The sequence below is a fragment of the Oncorhynchus nerka genome, linkage group LG8 (assembly GCF_034236695.1).
Source record: "Oncorhynchus nerka isolate Pitt River linkage group LG8, Oner_Uvic_2.0, whole genome shotgun sequence".
NCBI classification, from domain to species: Eukaryota; Metazoa; Chordata; class Actinopteri; order Salmoniformes; family Salmonidae; genus Oncorhynchus; species Oncorhynchus nerka.
Genome location: NC_088403.1, coordinates 50,501,805 through 50,522,612, shown reverse-complemented (window position 1 = coordinate 50,522,612; position 20,808 = coordinate 50,501,805). Strand labels below are relative to the sequence as shown.

At 43.5% G+C, this 20,808-nt stretch overlaps 1 protein-coding gene across 1 annotated transcript in view; it reads left to right on the top strand.

Moving 5' to 3' along the window:
• The window catches only part of LOC115133544 (phospholipid-transporting ATPase ABCA1-like), a 293,869-nt gene that overhangs the window by 200,308 nt on the left and 72,753 nt on the right, over positions 1-20,808 (top strand). The window contains exons 33-36 of the mRNA XM_029666848.2: positions 6,591-6,685; positions 6,978-7,083; positions 17,607-17,681; positions 18,977-19,146. Of these exons, the coding sequence (XP_029522708.1) occupies positions 6,591-6,685; positions 6,978-7,083; positions 17,607-17,681; positions 18,977-19,146 (446 nt within the window). The remainder of the gene's footprint in view (positions 1-6,590; positions 6,686-6,977; positions 7,084-17,606; positions 17,682-18,976; positions 19,147-20,808) is intronic.

Genomic DNA, 20,808 nt, shown 5'->3' with positions numbered 1-20,808 from the left:
TAAATGACCTGTCCGAAGCGAAGCGTTCAGCAAGGAAGGGCACATTGGAAAACAAAAGGGAAAAGGTTGTGAGGTTGCAAGATGAGCCAGATGGTGGAATGAGGCCCTGTAAATGTATTTATTTATTTTAGTAAAACTGCAGCTAGGCAGTGTTGACTTGTAAAGATGGCAATGTCTCTGGCTTATGTTTGTATTATTTGGAACATAGCCTTACGTTGGAGGTTGATCCACTCATTGATATATTAGCAAATGTATTCAAAACATGCACGTAGGCACACAAATGCACGTATCCACTTGCTGCTGCCAACATATACAGAAATTCCTTGTAATTTCCTGCCAACAAGATACGATTTCAGTCACAATCCATCACTTTAGTTCCTAGTATTTACAAATAACTTACTAGCAGTTACTTTGCCAAAATCCACCTCCACCAACAAGACAGGTGCAGCACTTTTGACAGGAAATAAGAATTACAAGTCATGCATTTCTGAAAATGACAATTAAATGTTGTCTTTTAAAAACACAAGAAAACAAAATTGACTTGATCATAATTCAGCTTTTCTGACGAATCAACAAACTAGATGAGTTAAACTCAGCCTAGGCCTGCATAGCTACAGCAGGTGGTTCACATCGCTTCAAGCAGAACTCTACGTCCCAAAGATTGCATTTGTTTGTGCCAGGTAGAATTGGAAGTTGGTTACTGAGGTTTCCCAAGATACAGAGACTGTGTGCAGAGATTAATAAGAAGCCTATTCTCTTATCGTCTCTCCAACACCGCGGCGTGCCAGCTTATTCCCCAGATTTGATTACTCTGAGTTTACATTTGCCTCTCTCCTGTTTGCCTCTCCTGTGTGTCATCAACCTGCCGTCATGTGGTCTAGAGTGGCATACACGTGTGGAATGAGTGATGTGAAGCATAGAATGCCAAGGGAAGAGAGAGAACGTTCCAGGTAAATAACTGGGATCAGAAGTGGCAAGGTGGGAGGAGATATCCGAGGACAGGTTCATTGTAATAATAGAAATAGAATAAAAGAAAGGTATCAAACACATGCTTTGATACTATTTCATTCATTTTTTTTGTTGCCATTACAACAAACTTTTCCTCTATCTTTCTATGACCTATGTAAAACGATGACATGTACGGTGTCCATAGTAGTACACACGCCCATTGAGTGTTGGAAGCAATGTCAACTTATCTGTGGTTTCGATTGGAGGAGGTGAAATGCAGCCAATGCAATTCGACTCTCATGCTGGCTGTCTGAGCTGTGAGCTCAGGCTCATTGTGCACAGTACAGTCAACACTCGAACCATCTGTTTGTTTATTTTGAAGCTCTTGCTGCTCGTAACGGAGACCCAGATTGTTCAACGGTAAACAGTGTGTAGGGTCTCATCTTCTTCCTGTTACATAACTTCCTAGCTGTTTCACTATTACAGTAACCACATTTTTAACTACATTCAAAATCACATTGTTCATTTTGCAGATAACTAATGGTATGCAGTGGGTATAGACACCAAATCTACATCAATGTACTGTATTTTCAACTCATTTGGAATTGAGTTATGCAATTACAGACTGCATTTTTTGCAGCTGGCCTGTATCTACAGTTCAACTAGGGGTGGACCTGGAAAGTCAAACTATATAGCCAAATAAATCCTGGTTGGATTATTTAGATTACTGGGCACTCATCTGTAAAAACAATAACATAAAACCATTTCAATATGTATCAGGGGGACAGGTAAGCTTTTGGAATGGAACCCCCCTTTCTCCTCTCCCCTCCTAATCAGGCCCCTCGCCCCAACCAAGCTATGAATTAATTAACGAACCAGCGCCTGTTTGCATACAGATCCATGTCATTACCGAACAACAAATAGAAAAGAGGCGTACAAACACTGCTAATCGGTGTGGGGGCGTTTATTTAAACAGTAGTCTCTCTCCGAGTGCAGTGTTTACCCTCGGTTAGCGCGCTAAGCTAGGAACCCAGGGAAGGGTGGATAGAACACATTTTGTTAAAGGGAGTCAGGTTGGGGGGGGGGGGGCTCGATGCTCGGCTTGGGGAGAGTGTGAGGGAATAGGAATATGGGAGGGAGGGTCGGGGAGGGGGGTTCTGGATCCTAATTAGCAGTCTCCATGTGCCTTGCCAAGGAATCATCCTAATCAGTTTTGTATCCCGCTGCCCTGAAATGAACTGGGCCAGACAGGGAGGTGCTAGTTGTTGGATGTGGCTATGGAGGATATGTGGACTGGAAACGCACCACTGTGTCGTGTCTTCCCTAATTGTCTGAATGTGCCAATGTATGCAGAGTACGTGCTAATTAGAGCCCTTTGACATTAGCCACAGCTTTGGATGCATCACGGGGACGGGAAGGTTCCAACAGGCTCATTAATTGACTATTATGATCGGGTTCAGAGTGCTTGGTTTGGTTCCACAGCGCCATGCATATACGAGTTGTTTATGGTTCGAAATGTGGCCGGTGCCACTATCGTGCAATGATGCTTGCATTGATGGAAGTGTTTCCAACTCTGTTGTGTTAGGATGGTGGCCATTGTTAAGGCTGAACTTCCCGTCAGATTAAGATCAAACGTTTGCACAATACACTATTTGGAACCTGCTGTGTCGGTCAGTTCGTAGAGCAAGGCACTTGCAACGCTGGGGGTCATGGGTTTGATTCCCGTTGGGCCCACCTATACGTAAATTGTGTTGATGTATGACTGTGTCGCTTTGGATAAAAACTGTCTGCTAAATGGCATATGCATGGTGCTGCTCTTATATCCATTGCTTTGAATGTCAGTTGTTCAAATCAAATCAAATCAAATTTATTTATATAGCCCTTCGTACATCAGCTGATATCTCAAAGTGCTGTACAGAAACCCAGCCTAAAACCCCAAACAGCAAACAATGCAGGTGTAAAAGCACGGTGGCTAGGAAAAACTCCCTAGAAAGGCCAAAACCTAGGAAGAAACCTAGAGAGGAACCAGGCTATGTGGGTGGAGTCCTCTTCTGGCTGTGCCGGGTAGAGATTATAACAGAACATGACCAAGATGTTCAAATGTTCATAAATGACCAGCATGGTCGAATAATAATAAGGCAGAACAGTTGAAACTGGAGCAGCAGCACAGTCAGGTGGACTGGGGACAGCAAGGAGTCATCATGTCAGGTAGTCCTGGGGCACGGTCCTAGGGCTCAGGTCCTCCGAGAGAGAGAGAAAGAAAGAGAGAATTAGAGAGAGCATATGTGGGGTGGCCAGTCCTCTTCTGGCTGTGCCGGGTGGAGATTATAACAGAACGTGGCCAAGATGTTCAAATGTTCATAAATGACCAGCATGGTTGAATAATAGTAAGGCAGAACAGTTGAAACTGGAGCAGCAGCATGGCCAGGTGGACTGGGGACAGCAAGGAGTCATCATGTCAGGTAGTCCTGGGACATGGTCCTAGGGCCCAGGCCAGTTGAAACTGGAGCAGCAGCATGGCCAGGTGGACTGGGGACAGCAAGGAGTCATCATGTCAGGTAGTCCTGGGGCATGGTCCTAGGGCTCAGGTCCTCCGAGAGAGAGAAAGAAAGAGAGAAGGAGAGAATTAGAGAACGCACACTGATTCACACAGGACACCGAATAGGACAGAGAAGTACTCCAGATATAACAAACTGACCCTAGCCCCGACACATAAACTAATGCAGCATAAATACTGGAGGCTGAGACAGGAGGGTCAGGAGACACTGTGGCCCCATCCGAGGACACCCCGGACAGGGCCAAACAGGAAGGATATAACCCCACCCACTTTGCCAAAGCACAGCCCCACACCACTAGAGGGATATCTTCAACCACCAACTTACCATCCTGAGACAAGGCCGAGTATAGCCCACAAAGATCTCCGCCACGGCACAACCCAAGGGGCGCCATGAATCAACCCACCCAGGTGGGACGGCATGAGAGAGCCCCAGTAAGCCAGTGACTCAGCCAGGCAGAGAATCCCAGTGGAAAGAGGGGAATCGGCCAGGCAGAGACAGCAAGGGCGGTTCGTTGCTCCAGAGCCTTTCCGTTCACCTTCCCACTCCTGGGCCAGACTACACTCAATCATATGACCCACTGAAGAGATGAGTCTTCAGTAAAGACTTAAAGGTTGAGACCGAGTTTGCGTCTCTGACATGGGTAGGCAGACCGTTCCATAAAAATGGAGCTCTATAGGAGAAAGCCCTGCCTCCAGCTGTTTGCTTAGAAATTCTAGGGACAATTAGGAGGCCTGCGTCTTGTGACCGTAGCGTACGTGTAGGTATGTACGCAGGACCAAATCAGAGAGATAGGTAGGAGCAAGCCCATGTAATGCTTTGTAGGTTAGCAGTAAAACCTTGAAATCAGCCCTTGCTTTGACAGGAAGCCAGTGTAGAGGGCTAGCACTGGAGTAATATGATCAAATTTTTTGGTTCTAGTCAGGATTCTAGCAGCCGTATTCAGCACTAACTGAAGTTTATTTAGTGCTTTATCCGGGTAGCCGGAAAATAGAGCATTGCAGTAGTCTAACCTAGAAGTGACAAAAGCATGGATAAATTTTTCTGCATCATTTTTGGACAGAAAGTTTCTGATTTTGCAATGTTACGTAGATGGAAAAAAGCTGTCCTCGAAATGGTCTTGATATGTTCTTCAAAAGAGAGATCAGGGTCCAGAGTAACGCCGAGGTCCTTCACAGTTTTATTTGAGACGACTGTACAACCATTAAGATTAATTGTCAGATTCAACAGAAGATCTCTTTGTTTCTTGGGACCTAGAACAAGCATCTCTGTTTTGTCCGAGTTTAATAGTAGAAAGTTTGCAGCCATCCACTTCCTTATGTCTGAAACACATGCTTCTAGCGAGGGCAATTTTGGGGCTTCACCATGTTTCATTGAAATGTACAGCTGTGTGTCATCCGCATAGCAGTGAAAGTTTACATTATGTTTTCAACATCCCCAAGAGGTAAAATATATAGTGAAAACAATAGTGGTCCTAAAACAGAACCTTGAGGAACACCGAAATTTACAGTTGATTTGTCAGAGGACAAACCATTCACAGAGACAAACTGATATCTTTCCGACAGATAAGATCTAAACCAGGCCAGAACATGTCCGTGTAGACCATTTTGGGTTTCAATCTCTCCAAAAGAATGTGGTGATCGATGTAATCAAAAGCAGCACTAAGGTCTAGGAGCACGAGGACAGATGCAGAGCCTCGGTCCGTTGCCATTAAAATGTCATTTACCACCTTCACAAGTGCCGTCTCAGTGCTATGATGGGGTCTAAAACCAGACTGAAGCATTTCGTATACATTGTTTGTCTTCAGGAAGGCAGTGAGTTGCTGCGCAACAGCCTTCTCTAAAATTTTTGAGAGGAATGGAAGATTCGATATAGGCCGATAGTTTTTATATTTTCTGGGTCAAGGTTTGGCTTTTTCAAGAGAGGCTTTATTACTGCCACTTTTAGTGAGTTTGGTACACATCCAGTGGATAGAGAGCCGTTTATTATGTTCAACATAGGAGGGCCAAGCACAGGAAGCAGCTCTTTCAGTAGTTTAGTTGGAATAGGGTCCAGTATGCAGCTTGAAGGTTTAGAGGCCATGATTATTTTCATCATTGTGTCAAGAGATATAGTACTAAAAGACTTGAGCGTCTCTTGATCCTAGGTCCTGGCAGAGTTGTGCAGACTCAGGACAACTGAGGTTTGGAGGAATACGCAGGTTTAAAGAGGAGTCCGTAATTTGCTTTCTAATAATCATAATCTTTTCCTCAAAGAAGTTCATGAATTTATCACTGCTAAAGTGAAAGTCATCCTCTCTTGGGGAATGCTGCTTTTAGTTAGCTTTGCGACAGTATCAAAAAGGAATTTCGGATTGTTCTTATTTTCCTCAATTAAGTTAGAAAAATAGGATGATCGAGCAGCAGTAAGGGCTCTTCGGTACTGCACGGTACCGTGTCGGAAGACTTCCAGTTTGGTGTGGCGCCATTTCCGTTCCAATTTTCTGGAAGCTTGCTTCAGAGCTCGGGTATTTTCTGTGTACCAGGGAGCTAGTTTCTTATGAGACATTTTTTTAGTTTTTAGGGGTGCAACTGCATCTAGGGTATTGCGCAAGGTTAAATTGAGATACTCAGTTAGGTGGTTAACGGATTTTTGTCCTCTGGCGTCCTTGGGTAGGCAGAGGGAGTCTGGAAGGGCATCAAGGAATCTTTGTGTTGTCTGTGAATTTATAGCACGACTTTTGATGTTCCTTGGTTGGGGTCTGAGCAAATTGCAAACGTAATAAAATGGTGGTCCGATAGTCCAGGATTATGAGGAAAAACATTAAGATCCACAACATTTATTCCATGGGACAAAACTAGGTCCAGCGTATGACTGTGACAGTGAGTGGGTCCAGAGACATGTTGGACAAAACCCACTGAGTCGATGATGGCTCCGAAAGCCTTTTGGAGTGGGTCTGTGTTGTTCCACCTTTTTCTCAGAGCCAATGATTGCCTTAGAAGTCTGTATACTGTAGTGAAATGCATGTCACATGTTGATAAGTTCTGGGCTAAAGAAAACCTATGTATGTTAGAAAAGTAATAACATTTCTTTGTCATGTATTTCCAGAGGATCCAGAATACTACGGACACACTACAGGACCTGACAGGGAGGAACATGACAGACTTCCTCTTGAAGACGTATGAGAAAGCAGGCAAAAAAAGGTACTTTCACTCTGTGCTCGGTAGCACTTACATAACTTTGAATGTTCAGACATGATGCCAACAACAATGACCTAAGTTGTTATCTGAGATAGCGTGTAATGTCAAGTTCTACGCCCCACTAATTATAACTCATGAGTCAAGAGTCAAATGGCACTGTGTGTTGTTTCTGTATGTGTGTGTCTGCATGTGTGTGAATTTATTTGTGTGTTTGTGTGTCCATGCTTGTTCATATCTTATTCATTTGCACTCTGATCTTTGCCCGCACCCCTGCCACCACTACCCACCACTCAAGGTACGGAGGGATTTCCGTTGGAGGAGTTAACTCCCAAGTCAGGATGACTGAACCGGAAATTGAAGCTGTAATCAGGGATTTGAAAAGCCTATTCAATTCCCCCCAGGTATGCTATGGATATTGGGATAGTGGTTGCCTTACTGCCAGCTGTGGAACAGCTTGACTTCTGAGGGAAAACGCATTGATTTAATATCTTCCCGTGTGGGAGGATAAAGGTACATTTGCTGTGGTTGAAAGCCAGAAGGGATCTACGGAGATCTCAATTCACAGAGGTGCTTGGAATGTTGTTTATCTGCATTCGATTATGCATGGACGTAAGAAACCAATCACTAACGCTAAGCTTGTGCTCTTTTTGAAACACGAGATCGAATCTGCTTGAGTGACTCTTGAATTTCAGACTTGAATTTCAACACATTACCTTCAAATCAAACTGGAAGGAAAGTTAAAACCCAGATAGACTTTGGGTGTCCATGGAAACTGGGTATGATTGTCTCAGATGCCTCTAATATATTTACTTCTTCTCAACACATTCAAACAAGTGTACACACAACCCTCCTATCTATCTATCTATCTATCTATCTATCTATCTATCTATCTATCTATCTATCTATCTATCTATCTATCTATCTATCTATCTATCTATCTATCTATCTATCTATCTATCTATCTATCTACACACACACACACACACACACACACACACACACACACACACACACACACACACACACACACACACACTAAATGTTCAAACCTGTAGGTGGTATGGACCTCAAACTTTAAAAAAAGGCAAAAGGCAAAAAAAAGGCAAATTAAGTCATACAATCAAGATCAGTGTTACTCTCCCTTGGGTGTATTAACCATCCTTCTCCAGGGCACTTCTCCAGGCTCCGGATTCTCCACACTAACACGACTTTGATTCACAGCCGCAGTGATGATGTAACTCTAATGGCTGAACATCAGCCGTTCCCAGCTCTGTGCCTTTCCCTTTATAAAGCGGGATATGTCTGGCTCGCTGACTGTGGTTGAGTCCCAAATTGTACCCCTTGGGCCCTGGTCAAAATAGGTGCACTACAAAGTGAATAGAGTCAATTTGGGACACAACCTGTGTCTGCTGGGGTTGCAGACAGAGAAAGAACAGTATACAGTGTACTTTAGCAGTGGAATCTCCTCAGAGGAGGAAGGGGAGGACCTTTCTCCTCAGTGAAGTTCTTAAAATTAGTGAAACATTAAAGTTATCCTTTTTTAGATAAAACTATAGTAAATATATTCACGTTTTGAATAAATTAGAAGCAAGAGAAGAAGAGAGATTTTGTTGTATTTTTTTTCATTTCCGTTTTTTCTTATTTAGCTATTACATGCATCTAAAGTTCAAGTTCAGCAGTGTTGCTACTCTCCCTAGGAGTGGCCATCCAGCAAAGATGACTGCCCAGAGCACAGAGCAGAATGCTCAATGAGGTTAAGAAGAATCCTCGAGTTTCAGCTAAAGACTTACAGAAATCTCTGGAACATGCTAACATCTCAGCTGACAATTCTACCATACGTAAATCACTTAACAAGAATGGTATTCATGGGAGGACACCATGGAAGAAGCCACTGCACTCCAAAAAAAAACCTTGCTGCACGTCTGAAGTTCGTAAAAGAGCACCTGGATATTCTGTGGACAGATGAAACTAAAGTTGAGTTGTTTGGAAGGGGACACACAATAAAAAGCCACAGCACACCAACATCAAATCCTCATCCCAGCTATAAAGTATGGTGGAGGGAGCATTATGGTTTGGGGCTGCTTTGCTACCTCAGGGCCTGGACAGCTTGCTATCATTGACGGGAAAAATGAATTCCCAAATTTATCAAGACATTTTTCAGAAAAATGTAAAGCTATCTGTCTGCCAATTGAAGCTCAACAAAAGTCGGGTGATGCAACAGGACAATAATCCAAAACACAGAAGTAAATCAACAACAGAATGGCTTCAACAGAAGAAAATACGCCTTCTGGAGTGGCCCACTCAGAGTCCTGACCTCAACCTGATTGAGATGCTGTGGCATGACCTCAAGAGTTCGGTTCACCCCAGACATCCCAAGAATATTGCAGAACTGAAACAGTTTTGTAAAGAGGAAAGGTCCAAAATTCCTCCTGACCGATGCACAGGTCTGATCCGCAACTACAGAAAACGTTTGGTTGAGGTTATTACTGCCAAAGGAGGTTCAACCAATTTGTAACGTTCTGGGTGTCGGGAGTGTGAAGTCAGGCGCAGGAAAACAGAGAGTTCAATATAGTGCTCTTTTAATGCACACACGGTGAACAACGTCCACCCCACGAAACACTGGGTGCTCAAGACAAATGCCCCAGACACAGGGGACGAAAACAGTCCAGCAAACTCCACGAACATAAACCAACACGTTGGTCTACACCAAACACAAAGGTTACAATAATTAATCCCGCACAAAGATACGGGCGGGCCGGCTGACTAATAAAGCCCAACTAATTACAACAAACTCAAAACAGGTGTAATCAATAAACACATAAGGAGGGGGAGAAAATAATCAGTGGCAGCTAGTAGGCCGGCGACGACGACCGCCGAGCGCCACCCGAACGGGAAGGGGAGCCACCTTCGGTTGGAGTCGTGACACAATTATTAAATTCAAGGGTTCACATACATTTCCTACCCTGCACTGTGAATGTATACACTGTGTGTTCAATAAAGACATGAACACATATAATTGTTTGTGTGTTATTAGTTTAAGCAGACTGTGTTTGTCTATTGTTGTGATTTAGATGAAGATCAGATCAAATTTTATGACCAATTTATGCAGAAATCCAGGTAATTCCAAAGGGTTCACATACTTTTTCTTGCCACTGTACAGGGGGAACCGGTACAGAGTCAATGTGCGTGGCACAGGTTAGTTGAGGTAATTGAGGTAATATGTACATGTAGGTAGAGTTAAAGTGACTGCATAGATAATAGACAGACAGTAGCAGCATAAAAGAGGGGGGGAGGCAATGCAAATAGTCAGGGTAGCCATTTGATTAGCTGTTCAGGAGTCTTATGGCTTGGGGGAAGAAGCTGTTAAGAAGCCTTTTGGACCTAGACTTGGCGCTCCGGTACTGCTTGCCGTGCGGTAGCAGAGAGAACAGTCTATGACTAGGGTGGCTGGAGTCTTTGACAATGTTTAGGGCCTTCCTCTGACACCGCCTAGTATAGAGGTCCTGGTTGGCAGGAAGCTTGGCCCCAGTGAAGTACTGGGCCATACGCACTGCCCTCTGTCGTGCCTTGTGGTCGCAGGCCGAGCAGTTGGCATACCAGGCAGTGATGCAACCAGTCAGGATGCTCTCGATGGTGCAGCTGTAGAACTTTTTGAGGATCTGAGGACCCATGCCAAATCTTTTCAGTCTCCTGAGGGAGAATAGAATTTGTCATGCCCTCTTCACGACTATCTTGGTGTGTTTGGACCATGATAGTTTGTTGGTGATGTGGACACCAAGGATCTTGAAGCTCTCAACCTGCTCCACTATATTCCCGTCGATGAGATTGGGGGCGTGCTCGGTCCTCCTTTTCCTGTAGTCCACAATCAGTCCTCCATGACTAGTGGTCCTCCATGAGTAGTGCTGCTAATAAGTCCTTTGTTTTGGGATCACGCTCAGGTAAAACAATTTGGCTGATCTCTATTTCCATATTTTCCAAGTCCTATTCTTGAAGATCAAGGGTTATAACATTTATTGGAATGACTGTAATTCTGATACTTTGGTTTTTAATGTAAAAAATATAATTTAATTGTATTATTATACGTTGTAGAAAGCGATGGGTTAGATGAAGTGTACATAAGCAACCCATAAAGTAAAATTTAACATCCATAAATGGGCATCTATATAAACTGTAACATTGCTTTATCCTGCAATATATGTCATTCAAATGGTAACATACATTTTTGTCTTACATTTACATTTACATTTAAGTAATTTAGCAGACGCTCTTATCCAGAGCGACTTACAAATTGGTGCATTCACCTTATGACATCCAGTGGAACAGCCACTTTACAATAGTGCATCTAAATCTTTTAAGGGGGGGTGAGAAGGATTACTTTATCCTATCCTAGGTATTCCTTAAAGAGGTGGGGTGTCAGGTGTCTCCGGAAGGTGTTGATTGACTTCTTCTAATACCTCTTAAGCGGATTATGTTACTGAGTTTGGGTAACCCAAAAGTTACGTTACTGATTACAATTTTGGACAGGTAACTAGTAACTGTAACTGATTACATTTAGAAAGTAACCAGGGCTCCCGAGTGGCCACGATTGGGAGTTCCATAGGGTGGCGCACAATTGGCCCAGTGTTGTTCGGGTTTGGACAGTTTAGGCCGCCATTGTAAATAAGAATTTGATCTTGACTGAATTGCATATGACGTTAATATGGTGTCAACGATGTAGGTAGGCTGTGTGTAGTGGTTAGAGGTTATGATATAAAGGTTTGGCTTGGATAGGTTTTTTAGTCTGGTCACAGACAACTGATGTGTTTTGCACATCAGCTACAAGTGAAGGAAAAGGGGGGAGGAGAGCACATAGATGCGAGAAGTAATTATACAACGATCAAAGGGATCATGCTGTTTGTATGTGGCTGCTTGGAAAGTGAACTGTGTTTGCATGTGATCAGGAGTGTATTAATTCCACCAATTCTGTTGAAAACAGAAGCAAACGGAACGAGGGAAAGAGGTAAAACATATCTGAATTTGTCCAATAGAATCTCTCATTTGCAACTGTTGGACTAATGATTACACCCTAGATCAGATATATGCAGACAGGTATTGAATGTGTCAATGACTCTCACCTTGATTACAAAAATGCATCTCGACCTGTGCTCCTACCTTGTAAACTTTCATTCGTAGGCTAGGTTGTAGCATCTTCATGATGGGTATAGGGAAAATTGGAGTATCATGTAGTAGCCTAAACCTATCAAAGTTACATTGAGCTGGGTGAATGGAATATGAATGACAGTCATCCAATATATATATATTTTTCACCTTTATTTAACTAGGTAGGCCAGTTGAGAAAATATTCTCATTTACAACTGCGACCTGGCCAAGATAAAGCAAAGCAGTGCGACAAAAACAACAACACAGAGTTACACATGGGATAAACAAACGTACAGTCAATAACACAGTAGAAAAATCTGTATATGGTGTGTGCAAATTAAATTAGGAGGTAAGGCAATAAATAGGCCAATAGTGGCAAAGTAATTACAATTTAGAAATGTACACTGGAGTGATATATGTGCAGATGAGGATGTCCAAGCAGAAATAGTGGTGTGCAAAAGAGCATAAAACAAATATGGGGATGAGGTAGGTAGTTGGTTGGATGGATGGGCTATTTACAGATGGGCCTTTAACAGATGGGCTTTGTACAGCTGCAGCGATCAGTAAGCTGCTCTGACAGCTGATGCTTAAAGTTAGTGAGGGAGATATAATTCTACAGCTTCAGTGATTTTTGCGATTCATTCCAAACATTGGCAGCAGAGAACTGGAAGGAAAGGCGGCCAAATGAGGTGTTGGCTTTGGGGATGACCAGTGAAATATACCTGCTGGAGCGCGTTCTACGGATGCGTGTTACTATGGTGACCAGTGAGATAAGGCTAACAAAGACTTATAGATGACTTGGAGCCAGTGGGTTTGGCGATGAATATGTAGCGAGGACCAGCCAACGAGAGCATACAAGTAGCAGTGGTGGGTAGTATATGGGGCTTTGGTGACAAAACAGATGGCACTGTGATAGACTGCATCCAATTTGCTGAGTAGAGTGTTGGAGGCTGTTTTGTAAATTACATCGTCGAAGTCAAGGATCGCTAGGATAGTCCGTTTTACGAGGGTATGTTTGGCAGCATGGGTGAAGGAGACTTTGTTGCGAAAAAGGAAGCCGATTCTAGATTTTCCCTATACCCATCATGAAGATGCTACAACCTTTGGATTGGAGATGCTTAATGTGAGTCTGGAAGGAGAGTTTACAGTTTAACCAGACACCTAGGTATTTGTAGTTGTCAACATAAGTCAGAACCATCCAGAGTAGTGATGGTAGTCAGGCTAGTGGGTGCGGGCAGCGATCGGTTGAAGAGCATGCATTTAATTTTACTAGCATTTAAAAGCAGTTGTAGGCCACGGAAGGAGTGTTGTATGGCGTTGAAGCTCATTTGGAAATTTGTTAACACAGTGTCCAAAGAATGGCCAGATGTATACAGAATGCTGTCGTCTGCGTGGAGGTGGATCAGAGAATCACCCACAGCAAGAGCGACAACATTGATATATACAGAGAAAAGAGTCCTCCCGAGTATTAAACCCTGTGGCACCCCATAGAGACTGCTAGAGGTCCAGACAACAGACCCTCCGATTTGACACACTGAACTCTATCTGAGAAGTAGTGAACCAGGCCAGCCAGTCAGAAACCAAGGCTGTTGAGTCTGCCAATAAGAATACGGTGATTGACAGAGTCGGAAGCCTTGGCCAGGTCGATGAAGATGGCTGCACAGTACTGTCTTTTATCGATGGCGGTTATGATATAATTTAGGACCTTGAGCATGACTGAGGTGCACCTGTGACCAGCTAGGAAACCAGATTGCAGAAGGTACGGTGGGATTCGAAATGGTCGGTGATCTGTTTGTTCACTTTGCTTTCAAAGACTTTAGAAAGGCAGGATGGATATAGGTCTATAACAGTTTGGGTCTAGAGTGTCTCCCCCTTTGAAGAGGGGGATGACCACGGCCGCTTTCCAATCTTTAGAAATCTCAGACGACAGGAAAGAGAGGTGGAACAGGCTAGTAATAGGGGTTGCAACAATGGTGGCAGATCATTTTATGAAGAGAGGGTCCAGATTATCTAGCTCAGCTGATTTGTAGGGATCCAGATTTTGCAGCTCTTTCCGTACATCAGCTGTCTGGATTTGGGTGAAGATGAAGCGGGCGGGGGCTTGGGCCAGTTGCTGCGGGGGGTGCAGAGCTGTTGGCCGGAGTTGGGGTAGCCAGGTGGAAAGCATGGCCAGCCGTAGAGAATTGGTTATTTAAATTCTCAATTATCGTGAATTTATCAGTGGTGACAGTGTTTCCTAGTCTCAGAGCAGTAGACAGCTGGGAGGAGGTATTCTTATTCTCCATGGACTTTACAGTGTCCCTAAACTTTTTGGAATTAGTGCTGCAGGATGCAAATTTCTGTTTGAAAAAGCTAGCCTTTGCTTTCCTAACTGACTGTGTGTATTGGTTACTGACTTCCCTGAAAAGTTGCATATCATGGACACTATTTGATGCTAGTGCAGTGCGCCACAGGGTGTAATAGAAATACGGTCATGCGCCCTCAGTGGCAATCTTTACCAAGGATCACCTTCAGTGCTCGGTTGTCTCCAGCAAGTCTGTCCCCAAAGAATTTGATTTGCTGGTTTTAAGCATTAAACTTTCAAATAGCTCTTTGTTGACAGTTGCTGGGTGTTTTCGTCCTCCATCCGCACCGGCCTGTACCTTACCTGCCCTAAGCTCTCTCCTGGCCCCTTGTACTAAGTCTGAATTTGTCCTGCTAGGTGACCTAAGCTGGGACATGCTTTAACCACCTGATCAAGTCCTAAACCAATGGGACTCCCTAAATCTTTCTCAGATTATCACCAATCTCACAAGGTATGACTCCAAACACCCAGAAAACGTTATCCTCAGAAATAATCCTGCTAGGTATCAGTCTGGTGTTTTCTGTAATGACCTTAGTGATCACTGTTTTACAGCCTGTATTCATAATGGCTGTTCAGTGAAACAACCTGTCCGGATTTGTCATAGACGCTTGCTAAAGAACTAATGAGCAAGCCTTCCTTCATGAACTGGCCTCTGTAAAATGGTATAGAATCAGTTTGATCCCCTCTGTCAAAGACGCTTGGACCTTATTTTTTAATATTTTCAGTGGTATTGTTAACAAACACGCCCCCATGAAGGAAATGAGAATTAAAAACAGGTTTAGCCCCTGGTTCGACCGTGATCTTGAGGAGTTACTCCACCCCAAGAATTGCATTTGGCAAAAGGCTCTCCACACACGTACTAAGGCTGACTGGCTATTGTTCAGGCAAATGAGAAATAAGTGCACTCAGGCTATCCGGAAGGCCAAAGTTAGTTACTTTAACGAGCAGTTCTCTCTCTGTGGGTCTAACCCCAAGAAGTTCTGGAAAACTGTTAAAGACCTGGAGAATAAACCCTCATCCTCACAGCTGCCCATGTCCCTTAATGTTGATGATGTGGTTGTTACTGACAAGAAGCACATGGCTGAACTCTTTAATCACCACTTCATTAAGTCAGGACTCCTATTTGACTCAGCCATGCCTCCTTGCCCGTCCAACATTTCCTCATCTCACACTCCTTCTAACATGACTATCCCGATGCTTCTCCCTCTTTTTACCCTGCCCCACTACAAAGTTTCTCCATGTAGGCAGTCACTGAGTCCGAGGTGCTAAAGGAGCTCCTTAAACTTGACCCCAAAGTTGGGGGTCAAGTTTGGGTCAGAAGGGTCAGATGGTTTAGACCCTTTCTTCTTTAAGTTCCTGACCCTATCATCGCCAAGCCTATCTCCACCTTTTTTAACCTGCTTCTCCATTCTGAGGAGGTTCCCATTGCTTGGAAGGCAAGCTGATCCTAACTGACTGTTATAGGCCTGTTTCTATTTTGCCCTGTTTATCAAAAGTGTTGGAAAAACTTGTCAACTATCAATGTCTATAGTATTCTCTCTGGTATGCAATCTGGTTTCTGTGCAGGTTATGGAAGTGTCACTGCAACCTTAAAGGTCCTCAATGATGTCACCATTGCCCTTGATTCTAAGCAATATTGTGCTACTATTTTTATTGACTTGGCCAAAGCTTTTGATAAGGTAGACCATTCCGTTCTTGTGGGCCGGCTAAGGAGTATTGGTGTCTCTGGGGGGTCTTTGGCCGGGTTTGCTAACTACCTCTCTCAAAGAGTGCAGTGTATAAAGTCAGAAAATCTGTAAAGTTGAAATTGAAATGAGACTCATGTGGCAAAGCATTCTGGGATCGAATAGGATGAGGAAGGAAGATATTACGACATGGCAAAAACAAAACACACCATGCTTGAAAACAATTAGGAAAGACTAGTCAATAAAGTAGTCAAATACAGTGTTTTGAGTGCCAAAACAGCTTTCTCATCACGCACTTGACAGAACGCATCGTGCCACCATTGTATCGCTGGCTGTGGCTGTGTGGGTGTCCGGGTCATTGGCCATATGAGCACCATCGCCCTTGAGGAGGAAGTCGTTTCATAAGGGATAAGCATCAGTAAACGTTTGCCGTAATTCCCTAACCCCCCTCTGTGTCTCCCGCCACGTGTCTTCCCGTCTGCAACAGAAACAATGCCAGTGGAATGAGGAGCTAATCCTCAGGAAGAACCCATTCCAATGTCGTGCCCACTATGGTGCCATCCTGCGCCTGCACCTTTACTCCCTCCATCTCACCCCCCTCCGGTTTCCTCCTCTCTCACTCCCCATTCTTCAAAAGGGAGAAGTGTAATTTATTTTTATTTTTAACTTCAGTTCATTTAGTAAATACTTTATCACTTATTTTTCTTGAAACTGCATTGTTGGTTTAGGCCTTGTAAGTAAGCATTTCACTGTAAGGTCTACCTACACCTGTTGTATTCGGTGATTGTGACAAATACAATTTGATTTGAAAAGCTAATTATGTTAAAAATCTTGGAGAAAGGCAGAATTACAGACATAAAAAAGGGCTTGTAGTTCCTGAGTTCATTACTAATAAATTAGATGGTCGGTGTTCTGTGTTTCTCCTAAATAGAGAGACGATGAGTAGAGTGTGCAAACACTCCCTCCTCCTTTCTCTTGCTCCCTGTTTTTCTCCATCTCTCTCTCTACCCTCTCCCTCCCTCCTTTTCTCCTTCCCCTGTCCCTCTCTTCCTACCTCTCGTATTGTAGGCTTTTGATTTGAGTCGCCTGCAGACCGAAGGAACCATTTGCATTGATATGACACGTGTAATGTGTGCAGTGTGCACCGGGCCAGGCTGAACTGGACCTGGGCACAGGCGTGACGACGGGCCATCACAAATCACACGGTTTTCAGCAGCACTCATCCCAAGGCCCATTTCACATGAAACATGACCATAGTGTGTTTTTTTTTTACGCAACCCATGTGGCCAACCCACACCTGGTCCTGCAACTCCACTGTGTTATATGTTAGAACACCATGTGGAGGAATTTCCATAGTGAGAAAAGAGAGAAAAAATATTGTAAAAAGAGAAAGGAGAGAGGTGCAAGTGGAAGGCAGTGCTGGGTTGGCAAAATAATTTGGCTCCAACGTTGACCCATTCGGTTCCCACTCCCACCTGCCCTCTATAGCGCTAATACCCAGGGGTCATATGTATCAAGCAGTGGAGAGGGGGGGGGGCAGCTGAAGTCAGTGCTGCAGGTTTGCTGAAATAACAAGCCTAATAATGTTACTTCTCCATCCTATATAAAATACATAAATAAGTGGGCCTCAGCAATATAGAGAGAATGCTGTTCCATGATGTTTTGCATTTCAAAGAGGATATGTATTTTCCCAAGTGTGTCCAATTAAGCCTTGTTCTCTTGTTATTATTAGTATTATTATTCTCTCCTTCATTAGGATAAGACGACAGAGCAGATCCTTCTGAACGCCGAGACGCTCCTGAAAGAGCTTGGGACCAGGGATAACGTCAAGGTATTACATCATTCTTCATCTTCAGGCTTTGAGACTCAGAGGCTCCTCACCATTTTTGCTTGGTCATCATCATGAGTGCTTTGTGAGAGGATACAGTATCAGGTATAGTCCAACGCTGGTACACAGATAGTTCTCTGCCTTTGTAGAGCGATGCTAATCACAAATCATACAAGACAAGCCCATCTCCTGGGTTTTACATGCAATCTGAGCTGCATCTGAATCACTTAATTCCCATCACAGACACCTAAACTGCATAGGGAGTGGTTGAGTGGTTCAAATGACTTCATAAATGTATTATTCAGACGGAGATCCTCCATTGAGACAAGATAAAGCAGCGAAAAGAAGAATTGCACAGTGCAAAGTGGATCCTGTTAGCATTATGAAGTTATACTTTTCCAATGGATTCAACAGCAGCCTTTATGGTTGATGCTTGATGCAATTAGGCCGCTTGAATTCTGTGGTAGCAGTGTTAACTTAGCCAGCCTCATACTGTTCTTTATAGCATTAACTTCCACTCTCTTCCACTCTTTTGATGTCCACCATGTTTGATGTATCTAATGGGAGTCTAGCAACAGGTCTCCCCGGGGTTGAGGAAAAAGGAATCCAGTGCATTGTGGAATTTATTAAAAGAAACTGCCGTCAAAATTACTTAAGCACTAGCGTTGTATAAACCAAAATGGATATTTTTTCTGTGCAATTGTTTAAGTCGCTAATACTGCAGTCAACCACAAATATCTTCGGGGAGTGTATGTGGAGATTGTGAGAGACACAAAAAGTGTGAGTGTGCACATGAATGTGCTTGTGTGTGTGTGCGTGCACTTTGAGTATGTGAGTGTGTGTGTGCTTTACTGTGTGTATGTGTGATACAGTGTTACGGTAGGCCCAAACTCCATCTAATCTTAATTAGACCAGCACTATCAGCGGGGGTGCTCTCTTTCTAGAATATTCTTCTCCTGCACAACGGGAGATACAGGCACCGGGAGCATCTTAAAGAGAAAAGTACTCAATCGTTTGTTATAACTTTGTGTTCAACTTGTGAGCGTTGATAGTTATTGCTTCTTTTGTTGTAGTTGCTGTTACTGTATCTAAATCAATTATTATTTTGTATGTATTATCAAGAAGCTGATTTAATACAAGGGCCATGTTTTACAACTGTATTGAACTGGAGTAACTACCAGGAATAACCTGTATAATTTCCATAAATGTACAGTTTATTCTTTTTAGCCCAGGACTAGCCTTTAACCTTGGTCTGCATTTGAACTGTAACAGCTATGAACCATCTGCCATGTCTCCAGGTGTGGTTCTACAACCAAGCGTGGCACGGGATCGTTTCGTTCCTCAACGTGGCCAACAACGCCATCCTGAGGGGGAACCTGCCTACGGGCCGTGACCCCAGGGAGTACGGCATCTCCTCCTCCAGCCACCCTCTCAACCTCACCAAGGTGCAGCTCTCCTACCAGGCACTGTGAGTAGGAATGTATCAGCTCCGGGGGAAAGCTTCCCTTACGTAAAGATCTAAGATCAGCTTCCCCTCCCCCAATCCTAACCTTAACTTTCAGTTGGTGAAATAAAAAAATGACCAAGATCAGTGTCTAGGGGAAACTCACCTGTATATATTATATTAGATGAGGGAGGGAGGGAGGGAGGGAGGGAGGGAGGGAGGGAGGGAGGGAGGGAGGGAGGTGGAGGAAGAGATTCATTCATGTGAGTAGCCCATGGGAAACACACACTTTCAGATACTGTCATTTTATAACCCAAGAGATCAGCCAGGAGCCCTGAAGCAGCTACCCCATGAGATGTCTTTGATTAATGAGGGTGTTATTGAAGTACAAAACCACCAGACTTCACTGTCTAATGCAGTCAATCATCTATCCAATCTCCATAATTGAGAAAAAGCCTTGCATAATATAAGCTAAAATAACATAATACAAAGTAACATTACATAATATAACATGACTTGCAGTATTATAGCGGAATATAATTACATAACATATCCTAGCATAAAATAAACAGTAGCATAACATAGCATCATATCATACAGTGACATATCACATCATAACATAACCTAAAGCCCTACTGCACATCTAACTTAGATTTGTGTGTATTGGTTATATGTTGTGAAATTGTTAGATATTACTGCACTGTCGGAGCTAGAAACACAAGCATTTCGCTACACCCACAATAACATCTGCTAAACACATGTATGCGACCATTACAATTTGATTTGATTTGAACTATGTAGATGTCAAATTAGGCCTACGCTCAGTTTTCACACTTTGTTTGCTGAAATGTCAGTTTCGACTTTGACACCTGATGCGATCCTCATGCCACAGATACCATTTAGTTCCTTGTTCCGTTCTTGTGTTACCTCTATCTAAGTAAGGTATTGATGTAGTAGCGACAGTGTTGAGTTAGAGAGAAAAGACATGGAAGTGGAGCTAGAAGATAATTGCAATGCCTTACCTTCCATACAATAGATTCAGCCCCCCTCTCTTTCTCTCTGTCTCCGTCTCTGTTTCTCTCTCTCTCTCTCTCTCTCTCTCTCTCTCTCTCTCTCTGCCTTTCTCTTTGTATCTGTCTTGTTTCTCACTCTCTCTGTTTCTTCCTATGTTGGTCTCATTTCTCTCTCTCTCTCGCCCTCTCTCTCGCCTCTCTCTCGCTCTCTCTCCATGTGGTCCCTGCGGGGAATTTATTACCCATGATCTAAAGATGAACTTTGGATCATGGATTACCAGAGTTAAAAAGTAAGGGAAGTAAAAACCGTGTGGGTGTTCGTGTCCTGTGCGATCGTGCATTGTGTCCCTGCGTCATTACCCTAATTCAAGAGTTGTTCTCCACAAAGTGTGGTTTTAAACAGAGCAGACAGGAACATGTGATGTGGTGGTTGTAGAACATTTATGGGGTAGCTGCTTCCGTCTAGGCATTTTGTCTAGCCTCACTGCAATGCTCTCCTAGCATAAGCAGAAGAATCATCATGGTGGGTCTCTGTGACCTGGAGCTTGCTAGGTCTTCAGTATATCAGAGTCACCAAATCTCCCATGTCCATTAATAAAACAGCTTGACATTAAAGGACTCATGTACCATGTTCAGAGCAGGTATTTGGTTTTCCTGTGAGTTGAAAAGAAGA